This window comes from Lissotriton vulgaris, chromosome 2_1, assembly GCF_964263255.1.
Source record: "Lissotriton vulgaris chromosome 2_1, aLisVul1.2, whole genome shotgun sequence".
Taxonomy (NCBI): domain Eukaryota; kingdom Metazoa; phylum Chordata; class Amphibia; order Caudata; family Salamandridae; genus Lissotriton; species Lissotriton vulgaris.
The window spans coordinates 2,071,367,081-2,071,383,480 of record NC_141687.1 but is presented as its reverse complement, the minus strand read 5'-3'; the positions used below and the strand labels follow the sequence as shown (position 1 = coordinate 2,071,383,480).

The following is a 16,400-nucleotide window of genomic DNA, read 5'->3' as shown; positions in this document are numbered from 1 at the left end:
ATGGACAGACATCACAGTATAAAACGCTTACATTGCTGTGATATTTTCTGATTCCACAAGAAGTAGCTCAGAGTCCACTCAACTCTAGAGATCTAGTACAGTGAGTGAGCCACCAGCTTCTTGCCAAAGCAGAAAAACATTTGTCACCACCATTAGCAATTTTTTCTTGAAAGGTGTAGCAGGAATAGTTAACTCTTGCACATGAAATCAAGCAAAGTCACTAGACAAATGAAAAACAATTGAAAAACAAAACTTGTCAAGTTTATTGTTGACAGACAAAACTTTAAATTGTCAATTAAAGTTATCTCTTGTCAACATTTTTCACTGAATTTACTTACATCCAACTGTACAGATCTAAAAATATATATAATTTACAAATCATCATCATCGTCAGAGTCCTTGGTTTCTTCTTTGGTTGTCTCATCTGCCTCATCTGGCTCTTCCTCTGCGTGATCCTCTGCTTCATCCCGTTCCTCTGCTTCATCCCGCTCCTCTGCCACCTCACCGTTCTCTACTTTATCTACTTCATCTGCTTCATCTGCTTCATCTGCTTCATCTGCTTCATCAGCGTCATCAGCGTCATCAGCGTCATCAGCGTCATCTGCATCATCAGCGTCATCTGCGTCATCGTCCTCCTCATCACTAATCACATATTTCTTCTGCTTTTTATTTGCCTTGTCCTCATCCTCAGCTTTTCTCTTTCCAGAAGAGGGTTCTCCTTCCTGCAACAAAAAATAAGATTGCAGAAAATATATACCAATAAAACTTAAATTACTTATTATGCAAAGGGAACTCTTCCAGGGCAGGATGAGTCATTTCTAACACATTTCTGCATCACTGATGTGCAAAATTCCCAGATGAAGCAAAACTGTTTGAGCTGTACCTAGTTATATAAAATAAAAGGTTAAAGTACAATTAATGTGCCAATCCCTTATTTTGGGTTTGAGTAAGCTACAAAGCCGGTTCAACCACTATTTTTAATATTTATTAAAATTGTAGTTTAGTGGTGAAGATAGATTTGCGATAAACATATAGGAAAACTAACTAAGCTAAGTATACTTTCCCTGCCAGCACTGGCTAATTAAAATTAGCCTGCCCAGGACTAAGAAGATGACTCCAAGAGGCAGTTGTTTTATAGAGGCCTTTTTTGTGCAGTGACCAGTGGATCCGTTAGAACTAGAACTGGCCTGGAGGTTGTTGGCATCTGCTAGAGTGGGGCCTGGCCTCTAAGTGTTGTTGCTGTGGTCCTCAAGCATTAGAAGTAGCTACAAGGAACTGCCAAATAAAATCTGAAAAGTTGAGACTTTCAAAACCTCAGGAGCTTCAGAAGTACCTCCTTTCAAAGGAGTCTGACTTCGGAAGGACTATGTCAGGTACAGCTTAAGGTTTGGCCTGCTGGACTGGGAGCTCCAAAAATGAGACCAAAGGTAGAAATCTTGACCAGACAAAGGGGCAAAAAAGAATCCTCCAACAAGAGGGCATAGGCTGTAGCAAAAGTTTAATTTTTTCACTGGAAGTTCTTCCCACCACAGCTTTTGCAGGACCTAGCCCAGCAGCTATTCAGATTTGAAGGAACTTTGTCAGATATAGCTTTCAACCTTGCACTGCCGGACAACAATCTCCCCTTCAAAAAAACAGACTAAGTAATTTGACCAAACCAACACGCTTGGTATATCTGATCTCTGCTCCAGAATGGTCAGCCTGAAATTGTACCCACATCGCAGACGACCGTAAACAGTGGTTGATGCTCTCCTTTTGCTTGCCACTTTTTGCTTTAAAACTTCTGATTTCTGATACCCCCCCGGATTGAGTTGTACTCATTTTGGTGTAATTTTTCTTATTGTATTTTTCTTAATTTGTGGAAACTGGTTGTGGAATATTTATTATGTAGTGTTTTGACTTTTTAACTGTTTTAGTGTCGCTAAAAACTTTGCACATTTTCGGAAGTTAAGCTTGTCTGGTCTGTGCTATGGCTACAAGTAGCTGAGCACATGTTTTTACTACTGAAATTGTGTTTGACCTGACAGTATTTTGTGACTTATTACTTGGGCAGGGCTCACATACTTCCCAACTTATAACCCATTTTCTTGAAGCTTGGCATATAAATAACTAGAGCATTCTTTTAACCACACACACAATACAATAAATAAGGGGCTGATAACACTATTGCATATATGAGGTAGAGACTTTATTATATTGATAAATGAAGTAGGGATGTCTGATGTCAAATGTTTGGGGTATTTTTAATGCATACACCTTCGTAAAGTGCACGCTATGACTAAATCCTCTTAGGACTTAGGAGATCTACCTAGGTATGTCCACCTCACCTCAGAAAATAAGGAATCACAACACTTCATGTTTAGCAAACAGTCAGTGGGGTCCTTGAGTGAATTTCACAGAGATTGCTTGAATTGGGTATTATCAGGCACTACAGTGTATTTTCCTCATTAGCAGGTATGGACAAATCGATTTAGAAAAGGGTGAAACCTGTACTACCGCCAAAAATCAACAGATCTGCCAGCACTCCTCTGCATTCCCCGTTTCACTTAGAGAGCAGAAGGTTAAAGACCAAACGGAGGATGCTGTTTTGGATCCATCATTGGGCTGTGGTGAAGTAGCTGAAATCTGGACTGGCTACCAGCTATAGTATAGAAGATTACCTTTCAATTTTCTATTAAAGACTGATATGTAAGGCAAAGGAGTCAAGAGGGAACCCGAAATTGGGAAGGGACCCAAAGTCTGATGAGGCAAAGTCAAGCGGGCATCACGGCAACAGATATTCCCCCATCGCTTGGCCCCCCTAATCCCTCCGGTCCCCATCATCCAGCTGTTACTGTACTCTGTGCTTAACAAATGATAAACCACAAGAAAAAAGAAGTGAGAAACCAGAATATCAATAGGCCACCTGTCATCAATTCCAGGTCAGCGGTCCAACCTAAATGAGGCCATAAATCCCCTGGAGTGGCATGAGGACCAACGCAGTCAGCCATTCAAAATGAAATGTATTTCAACATCACCGGATTGACCTGTAGAATATTATCCTGACATGCTGCAGAATTCATATCAAATGGAAGAGGAGACATGAATATGAGACATTTACATAATCTAATTATGATCTCACAATCGGCATCAAAGTCTATATCATGTTAAGAAACGTAAAGCTGCAAAAGATTTTCTTAATGGTCCATATATTGTAAAACCTGTTTTAACAACATCATACATTTGGGGTACCTGAGTCAATTGCATATCATGACTGGTCTAACATTTTTGAGCATAGGGAGCAGCTAACATGCTGCTCCCCATGCAGAAAAGCAATCAGCTTTGGTTTTTGAAAGAGAGAGCAGGTTTCCTACCATACCGCCCTACCATAGCAAACTACAGTGTCCCGGGGGTGGGTACCCCGGGACACTGCAGGAGCGGCCCTGGGGGGTGGCGGTCCCCAGGGCCACCACAAGGCTCCAGGAGGGGGGGCCACGCGGCCCCCTCCCAACATTTAAAAGCCCCGGGGGTGGTGGTCCCCGGGGCTGGGGGGTCCGTCACGGACCCTCCAATTTAAATATGTAGTGCCCCGGGGAGGTGGCGCCCCCCCCCCCCACAGGTTTTTTTTTATTTATTTTACAAGCTCGTGAGGATACGCATACTGTACTTCGTCTAGAGATATATCTATGATTTTCTCAGGAACTACTGCACGGATTTACACCATTTAACAAAAAGCGTAAACTGCGAACCAAACTCTACCTTTTTGCCAAATTTGGTGTAATTCCGTTTAGCAGTTCGGGCTGTAGCCTCACTTAAACGTCCCTATGGAAAATTGCATGGCGCAAACACGTTTTGGGACCCCCTTTTTCGTCACCCCCCGCTTCACGAATCACCCCGAAACTTTCAGAGAATGAGCGGAGCACCCCATTTTCTATGAGAATTTCGCAAAGATCTGTCAACCGGCGCCAAAGTTATTCCAAATAGAATGTTGCGGATTTCCTATGGAAACTAGGACCTAACTATAACTACCTACTGGCGACCGCCAGTAGGGGATATATATATTTACCAGTATGCATCTGTTCTTGGCATGTAGAGCTGCAAAGTTGTACACTTGGCATTAGATCGCCACCTAGTTTTGGGCTCGGATGATTGCATGTTGTTGTCGTCTTGGAAGAAGTCTTTGTAGTCACGAGATAGGTAACTCCTCCCTTGGACGATAGTGCGCATGGGCATCGGCTCCATCCTTAGATTGTTTTTCGCAATGATGGGAAATGATGGAGTTAGTAAAAGTAAAGAAAAAAGACGTCCATGTGTGTGCATCTAAGTAAGATAAAACTGGAACAGATACAGGTCCCGGGGAGGCGGGAGGGCATGTAAAACTCTGCAGCTCAACATGGCAAGAACAGATGCATTTTCCGTTCGAGGCATATGAGCTGCAGATTGTACACTTAGCATCTATTGTGCAGCAGTGTCTCCCCTAGCGGTGGTCACCTGCATCTGTTGCAGTAGTTTGAAAAAGAGTTTTAAGGACAGCTTGGCCTACTGCACCTTGCTGCTTGGCTTGCACATCAACACAGTAGTGTTTAGTGAAGGTGTGTGTTGTAGACCATGTTGCTGCCTTACATATTTCCTCTAGGGGGATGTTTCCTAAGAAAGCCATTGAGGCTCCTAGTTTGCGTGTTGAGTGCACTCTAGGAGGAACTGTTAATGTACGTTTTACTTTTTGATAGCATATTTGTATACATTTTACAATCCACCTTGCAATGCCACCTTTAGAGATGGGGTTGCCTTTATAAAGGTGGAGAGAAAGACACAAACACTTGTTTTATTTTTCGAAAAGACTTAGTCCTATCTATATAGTAGAGAAGAGCTTGCTTAACATCTAATGTGTGTAGAGCTCTTTCTGCCAGAGTCTGGATTTTGGAAAAACACAGGTAATTCTACAGATTGGTTTAAATGAAAAGGAGTTATTACTTTTGGAAGGAATTTTGGATTAGTTCTTAAAACCACTTTGTTACGATGTAGTTGTAAAAATGGTTCTTGTATAGTAAATGTTTGTATCTCACTTACTCTTTTAAGAGAGGGGATAGCAATAAGGAAAGCTGTTTTCCACGTGAGGGATTGCAGTTCACATTTATGTAAAGGCTCAAAAGGGGGGGCCCATGAGCCTTGTAAGAACAACGTTTAGGTTCCATACTGGAGAAGGTGGCAACCTAGGTGGGATGATTCTTTTCAATCCTTCCATAAATGCTTTAATTGCAGGTACTCTGAAAAGAGACAGATGCTGTCTGTTTTGTAAATATGCTGCAACTGCTGCAAGGTGCAGGCGTATGGATGAATATGCCAAGTTACACCTTTGTAAATGTAAAAGGTAACAAATGATATTCTGGATGGAAGCATCCAGGGATCAATTTGGTTATTGTTGCAATAAATGGCAAATCTCTTCCATTTAGCAGCATAACAAACAAGCTCTGGTAGTAGGTCTCCTGGCCTTCTTAATAATGTTCATACAGTCTGGTGGTAGGTTAAGATAACCAAACTCTAAGACCTCAGGAGCCAGATCGCCAGATTCAGTTGATTTGGGTCTGGGTGTCGGATATCTCCATGGTTCTGCGTGAGCAGGGATGGAGTCAGTTGTAGCTTTTGGTGTGGAACTATAGATAGTTCTAGCAGTGTGGTGAACCGCGGTTGGCGTGCCCATGTGGGAGCTACTAGGATTAGTTTGAGAGACTGTTGTCTGAGCGTGCGTACTACTAATGGTGTTAGTGGTAGTGGCGGAAAAGCGTACGCAAATCTGCCTGACCAGTTCATCCATATCGCATTGCCCTTGGACAGCGGATGTGGAAACCTGGCGGCGAAGCTTGGGCATTTTGCGTTTTCGTGTGTGGCGAACAGATCTTTGTCTGGACGACCCCACTTGTGAAAGAATGGTTGAAGAACCTGCGAATGTAGTTCCCATTTGTGAATTTGCTGTGTCTGCCGACTCAACAGATCTGCTATCTGATTGGGAACACCTGGCAGGTGCTCTGCCAACAGATATATATTTTGTGGAATGGCCCATCTCTAAATGTTTTGTGCAAGCTGGGACAGTTGTAGAGAGTGTGCCCCCCCCCCCCTGTTTTTGTATATAATACATGGCTGTCATGTTGTCCATCCGGATCAAGACAGCTTTGTTCTGTACTTGTACTTGGAATGTTTTGAGTGCTAAGAATATTGCTAGCAGCTCTAAATCGTTGATATGGAACAATTTTTGTTGACTGTTCCATTGTCCTTGAGTTGTATGATGTAGGAGATGGGCTCCCCATCCTGTGAGGGATGCGTCTGCTGTCAGCACTAGCTGTGGAACAGGTTCGAGGAAAGGCAGCCCTTTTGTCAAGTTTTTGGTGTACCACCATTGCAGAGAGCAATGTGTGCGGCTGTCTACCAACACCAGGTCTGTTAGTTGACCTTGAGTCTGGATCCACTGTTGTGCTAGACATTCTTGTAATGGATGCATTTGCAGTCTTGCATATGGTACTATGAAGATGCAGGATGCAATCATGCCTATTAGTCTCATGAACACTCTGGCTTGCAGAGATTGTTGCTGTTGAAAAACTGTGACTAAAGCTTGAATGCTCTGTATCCTTGCTGGACTGGGATATGCTAGAGCTGTAGACGTGTTTATTGTAGCCCCTAGACACTGATGTATGTGAGAGGGTTGCAGGTGCGACTTGGTGCAGTTGATGGTGAACCCTAAGTCGTGCAATGTTTGAATTGTCCGATGTGTGTGTTGAACACTGACTGAATGACTTGCCTTTTATGAGCCAATCGTCTAGATAAGGGAAAACATGTATTTGTAGTCTCCTGAGATGTGCTGCTACTACTGCTAGGCACTTTGTGAATACTCGTTGTGCCGTTGTCACTCCGAATGGAAGGACTTTGAACTGACAATGTTGTCCTTCTAGCACAAACCTTAGATACTTCCTGTGGGCAGGATGTATAGGAATGTGGAAGTAGGCGTCCTTTAGGTCTAGTGTTGTAAGGAAATCGCCTTGTTGCAGCAGTGGAGCACTGAGGTCGAGAATTGGTCTTAGTGTCCCGTCCTTGGGAATTAGAAAGTACAGCAAGTAAACCCCTGTTCCTTGTTCTTGTAAAGGAACTGTTTGTATTGCGTCCTTTTTTTTTTAGAAGTGACAGAACTTTTTGTTTGAGCAGAGTAAGGTGTTCTGTAGACATTGGACGCTGTCTCGTGGTATGTGTGGAGGTGTTGCTGTAAGTTCTAGGCAGTAGCCATACTGGATAATCTGTCGTACCCACCTGTCTGTGTTGGAATGTAAAATTATATAATCATGATTGTCCCACTATGTACCATATAACCTATATAGGTATCCATGATCGTGAATAAGACACTATTGTGTGATAGCCTAATGATAGGTTATAGAGGTTCGTTCTGTCCTATTAATGTAGTTAGGACTACTTGGTATCATCTCCCTTCGTCTATCTATAAGAGTTTTGATACTTCATGGTATAACACAGAAATACGAAAACTGGTTAAATCGCTTAAGTCTGCCTCTTTTTGATTAGAACATGGTTCAGGGAAACCCAAGGTCATACTTGCTCTTCTCGTAGGACGCATATATTTTAGCAGGGTCCGTTTCTGTACTCCACGGGTCCAAGATAGACAAGAAGGGCACCTCACTGACCTACCCTTGGAATAGCTTTTAGCTTAGCTATTGACAAATGTGTAAGAACCTTAAATGGGTGTTCCGGTAGACTAACGGACAACTTGTGTATTTCCTTTCTGGGTCTTAACCAGAATTTGTAGAACGTATATATACTTTGTGTTATGTGTATTTCGTTAGTCTCCTCTGCACACCTCCATGGGTCGTGTAGACAGAGGCTCCCCTGTCAGGGCTTGTATTTTGATTCAATAAACGATTCGACCTTCTCCATTGCCGACTGCTTTGTTATTCCTGGATTGTGGATATATTATATATCCTTAGACTATTGGTAAGTATAGTCCAGCCTTAGGAAATTTGAATCTTTCATCTGTTGTGATGGAGTTCCAGACAGGCAGGAATTGCGTTATTCTGTCCCCCACAGGAGTGGAATGCTGTTGGGGGAGCAGAGGGAAGTCACTGTTTTGTGGCAGAAGAGGTTCGATTACTGTTGTTACCCCGACCTCTTCCTTTATTGTTATTACCTTTATAATCCTCCTCTAAAATATCCCTTGTTAGAGGATGTTTATGTGTTAGATTTGAAGGATGTTGTATTGTCTGCACCAGTTTGTTTAGAGACCCCTCTATAGAAGGAGTGACAAAAAGAACCTCTAGTTTGTTAGTAAAGCTCCCATAGATTTGGCAGTGTCTGTATCCTTCTTCATTTTTTCAAGTGCTGGGTCTACTTCTGGACCAAACAATTGGTTTTGATTAAAGGGTTGATTTAAAATGGCAGTTTGCACTTCCTGTTTAAACCCTGAAATGCATAGCCACGCATGTCTTTTAAGTAAGACACTAGTATTTACAGCTCTAGATGCAGTATCTGCTACATCTAGTGCACACTTGATAGAGGCATTAGAAATAAGCTTGCCTTCTTATATAAGATCAGTTGCTTGTGCCTTATATTGGTCAGGTAGATGTTCTAGCAGTTTCTCTAACTGAACATAATGAGCCCTATTATGTTGGGAAAGGAGGGCTTGTGTATTAGCTATACGCCATATGTTGGTAGCTTGTGCAGCTATTCTTTTGCCTGAGGCCTCTATGACCTTGCATTCTTTGTCAGGTGGGGGTGCCTCACCTGAAGTTTGTGAGTTTGCCCTCTTCCTAGCATTTGACACAACTAGTGAATCTAATGGTAGCTGTCCTTTAATGTAGGCTGGATCTGTAGGTGCATGCCTATATTTTTTCCTCAATTCTAGGGTTTAAAATTCTAGTACGTACAGGGTCTTTAAAATTTTCCGGAGCATGTTTGATGACCCCTTTGATCATAGGAAGAATTTGAACAGATCTCTCTGATTGTTCAAATGTATCTAATAGAAAATCTTCCTCTGCCTCATCAGAATGCATAGTGACCCCATGGTAAATGGCAGCTCTGTTCAATAGGTGCCCAAAGCCAATGTTATCTTCTGGGGGAGAAGGTTTTGATGGGTATGACTGTGGATCAGGAATATCTGGTATATCCTGTGGGTTTGGGTACTCCCAGTCTATCATCTGTAGGGTATGGGAAAGGCTCATCTGTGTATCCCTGTTCCTAAATTATACTCATCATCATTTTGAGGTGAGTGTGAAGATAAAAGAGGAGAATGTGAAGGAGACATCTGTGGTGAATTGTTAAGAGGAGCAGGAGATGAAGGAGAAGGAAGTATAGGTGAAGAAGGGAGGCAGCGTTTGCCAATTTCAAAGGGTGCCTTCGTGATGTAGTGAGCTGGTTGAACACAAACAAATTGAAACTGAATGCCGGTAAAACGGAGGTTATTTTCTTTAGAAAAGGCCCTTACCCCTCTTCAGAGCTGTGGTGGCCAGCAGAGGGGTCAGGCGCCCCTCCCTAGCACAAAGGCAAAAAATCTGGGGGTGAAGTGGGATGATAGTTTATCTTTCTCTCCCCACATCCAACAGGTCGTAGGAGGCTGCTTAAGCAAACTGGGGAAATGGCAAAAAATTCTCCTGCTACCTGAAGGCTGCCGGAAAACGGTAATCCACCTCAAGGCTGGATTATGCCAACGGCTTGTACCAGGGCTTGCCCAAATACTTGATCCAACGGTTGCAAACCGTTCAAAATGCGGCTGCGAGGCTGATAAAGTTTATCCCGTACAAGTAGCATGTCTCTCCGCATTTGCTCGCACTTCACTGGCTGCCAGTAGCAAGCAGGATAAAATGTAAGGCTCTGACTTTGGCTTTTAGAGCCTTACATGGGAGCTGCCCCAAGAATCTAAAAGCTCGACTCCCCAGATATACACAGGCGAGACTCCTATGCTCCAGCTCTCTACTCCAGCTACTCGTTCCGCGAGTAAGAAGGGCACGTTTGGGTGGCAGGACTTTCTCGGCCAATACGGCAAAGCTGTGGAACACTCTGCCACCTGTCATACAGTTAGCCCCCTCAGAGGCTGGTTTCAGAAAGGGCCTGAAAACCTGGCTTTTTACCCATTAGATCAGAGCCATGGACTTCACCTCACCACTTCCATCTCTCGCACTGTACGCTTAGCGCCGGGACACTTCCGGTTGAGGTAACCGTACACGCTTTACAACATTCTGTATTATTATTATTATTTATAGGGGATGTGGCAGAGTCCTTCTTCTTGGCAGGAACCACAGGTGTGGATGTTTCTATTTCTATTTTCTATTTCTATTTAGGGGGTTTTGTAAAGCGCTTGGTGACGCACAGCGGCGTGTCCCCGCGCTGAGGAGCTGATGCTTACTGGAAACTACCGGAGCGGAATAACTTACTGGGTGAATAGTACAGTTTTGAGCTTAGCTCTGAAAAGTGATTCTGATGGTTCTAGGCGCAACGCCATGGGTAGTTTGTTCCATCTAGATGCTGCCTGGTACCTAAAGGATCTGCCCCCCCATCCGTGCTTTGGACACCTTGGGAATGGACAGGAGCCCCGTGCCGGAAGATCTAAGGGAGCGGGACGGCTCGTAAGGTGTCAGCAGTCCTTTCAGAGGGAGGGGAGACCTCCCATTGATAATCCGATGGCAAGTACATAGTGCTTTAAAATCTACCCTGCTTCTAACCGGAAGCCAGTGCAGGGACCGGAGAGCCGCTGTAGAGGCAGCTCTTCTGGGTAGTCTGAGCACTAGTCGGGCAGCAGCGTTCTGTAAGACCTGTAAGTGGCTCAGATTCTTCTCCAGAGTCCCTAAATAGAGAAGGTTGCCATAGTCCATCTTAGATGTGACTAGTGCATGCACCAGGGTTTGACGGGCTTTAATCGGTAAGAACTTCAATACCTTCCTGAGACTTTTGAGTGTCTCGAAGCATGATCCAACCACCCGATTAATCTGAGGGCCAAAGGTCAAGTCGGTATCAAACCAGATACCCAGGTTCTTTGCTTTTTGGCAGGGGGTAGGTGTTGGACCTAGGCATGGCGGCCACCATGCCGACGTCCTCGCCGCCTGGTCTCCCCCGACGACCAGCACCTCGGTCTTGCCTCCATTGAGCTTGAGGCAATTGGCGGACATCCAGGCAGCTAGGTCTTGCATGCATGCTCTGAAGATGTCCGCCGAGAGACCGGGCGCACGCGACAGGGAGATGACCAGCTGCGTGTCGTCGGCGTATGACACCATGCGGAGGCCGTGACTCTCTACTATGGTGGCAATCGGGGCAACATAAAGATTGAAGAGAGTTGGACTCAGGGACGAGCCCTGCGGCACCCCCTGGTCCAAAGAAACTCGCTCCGAGTAGTAGTCACCTTGCCTCACTTGGAAGCCTCGGCCAGCTAGAAATGAGTGGATCCATTTCAACGCTGCCCCTCTCACCCCTCCTTTGCTCAGACACTGTAGCAAGATGGAATGTGCTACAGTGTCGAACGCAGCACTGAGGTCTAAGAGAATTAAGGCCATGGTTTGGCCCTCGTCAGCACCCTGCCTAAGGGTTTCAGTAGCCCTGAGAAGGGCAGACTCCGTGGAGTGACGAGGCCGAAACCCGAATTGGGTAGGATGAAGAAGGTTGTTCTCCTCCACAAATTTCATTAGCTGTTTGTGTACCACCTTCTCCGCTACCTTAGAAAAATAAGGCAGCAGGGAGATGGGACGCAAGTTGTCCAGCTTCTCAAAGCTTATGTTGGGCTTCTAGCGGAGGGGGAGCACCACAGCCTGTTTCCAGTCCTCTGGTATGGAGCTGAACCGGAAAGAGACATCCAGCAGGGGCCTAATGTAGGGTTCAAGTGTCTTCAGGCTGTCCCCCAACCTTTTTGGGGAGGCGGGATCACGAGGGGAGCCTGATTTCACCGATCTACATATTTTAACTAGATCCTCGGGTGTGGGGGTAGTGAAATTGAGTAGCAGGTTTTGACCAACTTCCTCTCTTACGGAGTCTGCTGGCTCTTCCACTGCTGGTGGTATAGCGGGAAAAGCAGAATAAATCTTAGACACTTTGTCCCCAAAGTAGTTGGCAATGCGATTGCATGCTGCTACCGAGTGATCTTCGGCTAGAGTGGAGGTTTTCTGGATGGCCAGGGATTTATATATGCTGAACAATTCCCTAGCAGAGTTCTCTGCCCCCTGGATTCTGTCTGCGTAATATGTGGCTTTCTCTATCCGGATCTCCGGATCTTATTATGATAGACGCGTCTCTTAGCGAGATAGCCCTCTTTCAACTGGTCGTCATATGCCACTCTCCACTGTCTTTCTGCTCGTTTACAGTCCTTTTTGGCACAGCGCAGCGCCTCGCTGAACCAAGGAGCAGATCTGTGTCTGCGGGCTCCCATTATTAACCGGCCCAGTGGGGCCGTACGGTCCAGGGCAGCCGTGATGCGGTCGTTGAGCAATTTATTTGCCGTAACCCCGTCATTACCTCCTGGGGGCCCCTCCGCGGTCAGAGCCATGTTAAACTCTGGCAAGGAGAATCTTGCCCACCTGCGTCGAGGATAATTAAGTGGGGTGGGGGCAGCGGCTTTGTGTTTGGGCAGATAGATTACAAATGGACAAAAAAATGATCGGTCCAGGGCAGGGGCACTGGGGGAGCAACTGAGACATCCTCCCAGTTGGCAAATATTGGATCTAACAGATGCCCGTGATTATGTGTTGGGAGCTGCCCCTTTAGCTCTAGCTGTAGGGTGTGGAGTTCTTGACGGAACTCCATTGCTCCTTTATCTGATAAATCTTCCCAGTGTGTGTTTAAGTCTCCAAGTAACAGAAACGTATCCCTCCTCATCGCTGTTTCTGTGACACACTCTAAAAGATTGCCTTTAAACCTGGACATAGGTCCTGGTGGACGATAGATTAAGAGTCGCTTTACAGTCGTGCTCCCATCGATCTTTATGGTGAAGACACCCGCCTCGCATCCCGCCAGAAGAACTGCCTTCCTCCTTATTGTGTGGTGTAGTGGACACCTGACCTGTCTTTGGGTCAATGTAGATCTTCTTTTGCAGAGGATCTGGCTGGAAAAGTTCTTCTCCTTGTGGAACCTTTGTCGGCGCCGATTTTTTCGGTACCGGAAAAGGTTGTTGCTTGTCTTTAGCCTTAGGAGTTGTTACAGTGTCCTTTGGCGTAGTTTTCGACACCGAAGATGTTGTTTTCGGTGACGTAGGCTGTTTCGAGGTCTTGGACGCGTCGGAATCAGGCCTTATCGGTTTTGGCAGCGAAGACGATGTCTTCGGAGTGGAAGCTGGTCTCGTCGGCTTCGAGGCGTTGGACGCTGGCTTTATACCCTTGTCTTTAGAAGTCAGCGGTTTCGGAGCCGAGACTTCTTTTGGTTTCGGTGCCGAGGGAGCTGGTGGGATCGGCACGTGCGGCTTGCACAGTACCGAGCTACCGGAAGGCTTTGTTATTTTCTCCGGAGCCGGGCTCGATGGCGGGGCTGTCGAAGTAGTTTTTTGGTCACGACTGGGCCCCGGAGGCGGAGTGTTGACCTTTGCCTTCGATCTGGGTGCTGTGTGTGGTGCAGGGGCAGTAGTACTCACGAGCTGACCCGATGGTATGGAGTTATCGGAGTCGTCTGCCTCTGATACAATTTGGAGATCATCTGAATCTTCTTTGGGAACGAGCGGAACCTCCTCGTCTAAGATATCCACCGGTTCCGGAGCTGATCTCTGAATGTCGTGTTGACGGGCCCTCCGATCTCTGATGGTTTTATTGGATCGAAAGGACGCGCAGGCTGTACAAATGGATTCATCGTGTTCTGGCAATAAGCACAGGTTGCAGAAAGTGAAGAGCTGCGGTGGTCTGAGTCTCCTTCGCCAGAGTGGGTTGGAAGTGGTCGGAGTTACGTGCTGCATATATATATATATATATATATACATATATATATATATATTATGCTCAAATCCCAATTGCACTTGACGTACACAAGGAAAACCGCACTCCGGGCAGCTTGAAATGAAAGTTATTTTTATTGATTACAATAACAGACGCGTTTCGGCGGAAGTGCCTTTCTCGATGTTACCGGCACTAGTATGAAACGCCATGTTTTATTTGCATTCCAGTTGTCAAAATTAAGGAAGGACTCGCGTTCCACTTCTAACATGGGCGCCATTTTGTAACAAGCACAAATCATCAATTATTTGACAGTTAATCATCTAAATGGTGTTTCATGATTCATTATTTACATAAATAAATAACATTTCTAAATCAGAATTAAGCAAAGTTAGTTAATCACATAATGGTATAACATACATTGCTGTGTTTCACCATAGATGAAAAGCTTACTAATGAAGCCGTGGATCGGCTAATATCCTTCCATATATAATCCCAATCACACCACGGATTGGGATGAGTTGTAACTAATCATGAGTAATTGGAATGCGTGAACATATTGCTGTAAAATTATACAAAAATTCATCTAGGTGCATATCAAAACAAGGCAAAAACATCAAATATCCAATATTAACACAGTAATATATTTCTCAATTCATTGCTACTATATACAAGTCAAGACCCTTAAGAGATGAACCTAAAGACAATAATTCTTTCTTCTTAGATGCTCTGATCATAACCTCTTTGAACACCCTATTATCTGGTTCACAATTCTATTATGAAACAGGGTGTAAGACCCAAGATGAAAGTTCAAAATGAGACATCTAATGTACAAAGCCTCCTATACTGTAGTTTTACCTCAGTTTTTAACCTATATGGACTGTCAATTCCTCCCCACAGTTTAAACCATACAGGTGTTTAGTGCGCAGGTCAATGATGTAACGTGATTCTAACCTGCGCAACTTCTTCAGTCTGTCTCCACCCCTTGGACTCTGAGCTACAGAGTCCAAACCAAAATACTGTAGCTGGTTGCGGTCCCTACTATGTTTGTCTGCAAAATGGCGGGAAACAGGGTATGCCTGATCATTTTTGTCGATGGCCCGCATGTGTTTTAACACCCGCATTTTTACTGGGTTGACGGTACTCCCAATGTATCGGAGACCGCACGGGCACGTCAAACAATACACAACGAAGGGTGTTGTGCAGGTGATAAATTTAATGATTTTTTTGTATTGATCCCTGCGTCTGGTATTTTGTATGTCAACACCCTCCTGCTGTTTGCCAAGCCTTGCATTTGCTGCATGGAAAAAAGCCCATCATTGGTTTTAGGCCGCTTATTTTCCCAGGCAGTTTGTCAAGATGACGTTTGACCAAGATATCCAGCAGGGATCTCGCTCTTTAAAAGGTGACCAGAGGTTGAGAGGGGACGTCCATACTAATCATAGTATCTGCTAGGAGGATGGGCCAATTTTTTCGTAGCATTTTCTTGAGATAACTCGCCTCAGCTGAGTAGGGAGTTACCATCCGGAACTTACCCACATCAGCTGAGGCCCTCTTGCTGCCAGTAAGCAATTGCTTTCTGTGTACTCTTCTCACTTTGTGTAATGTAGTGTCATGGGTAGCTGAATCATATCCCCTGACTCTAAATCTTGCAATGCTTGCTGCTGCAGCTTTCTCAAATTCGTGGTCTTTTGAACAGTTTCTTCTCAGCCTAAGCAATTCCCCGTAGGGAATGCTTTGGACGAGTTTTGGTGGATGGCTGCTGCTAGTAAATAGAATTGAGTTTCCTGCCGTTGATTTACGGAAAAGAGTGGTTTGTAAAGTCATCTCCTCAACATAGATCCTTAGGTCCAGGTAGTCCACTGCCACTGGACTAACTGTACCCAAGAATCTAAGGTTGACTTGATTATTGTTGAGGAGATCGATATATCGATTGGCTGACTAATCATCGATATACCGGTACCACTTTATGACCTGTCCTGAGTTGGATTTGCTACGGTAGGTTCTGGGCACCCGCTCCTCCCACTAGCCAATGAACAAGTTTGCATAGCTGGGAGCAAAGCAGGTGCCCCTCGCCGTACCAGTAAGTTGCTTGTAGTACTCGTCTCCGAATAGAAAGATGTTATGGATTAGGCAAAACTCAATATACTCGATAAGCATGGTGGTATGTGCCGAGTACCTCAATTGTCGTCTTTCTAAAAAAGACATTACTGCTGTTATACCATCCTCATGCTTTATGCATGTATATAAACTGGCAATGTCTAGAACCATAAGTTGATAACTAGGGTCCCATTCGATGTTCTCTATTTGGTTTAAAAAGTCTTGAGTAGCCCTGATGTAAGAATCCAATTGGAGTACCCATGTGGATAAAAAGTGATCGATGAACATAGACAAATGCTCGGTTAATCCATTCATGGAAGAAACAATAGGCCTGCCAGGCGGATGTTTTTCGTCCTTATGCAGTTTGGGTATATGATTAAAGGTTGGTGTTACCGGGTTCCAACTTCGTAAAAACAAGTGTTCTTCCGGACCTAA

At 44.8% G+C, this 16,400-nt stretch overlaps 1 protein-coding gene across 1 annotated transcript in view; it reads right to left on the bottom strand.

Moving 5' to 3' along the window:
* Positions 1–239: 239 nt before the first annotated feature.
* Positions 240–16,400, bottom strand: part of LEO1 (LEO1 component of Paf1/RNA polymerase II complex) — a 233,683-nt gene continuing 217,522 nt past the window's right edge. The window contains exon 12 of the mRNA XM_086958300.1: positions 240–722. Coding sequence (XP_086814426.1) covers positions 372–722 — 351 coding nt within the window. The 3' untranslated portion in view covers positions 240–371. The remainder of the gene's footprint in view (positions 723–16,400) is intronic.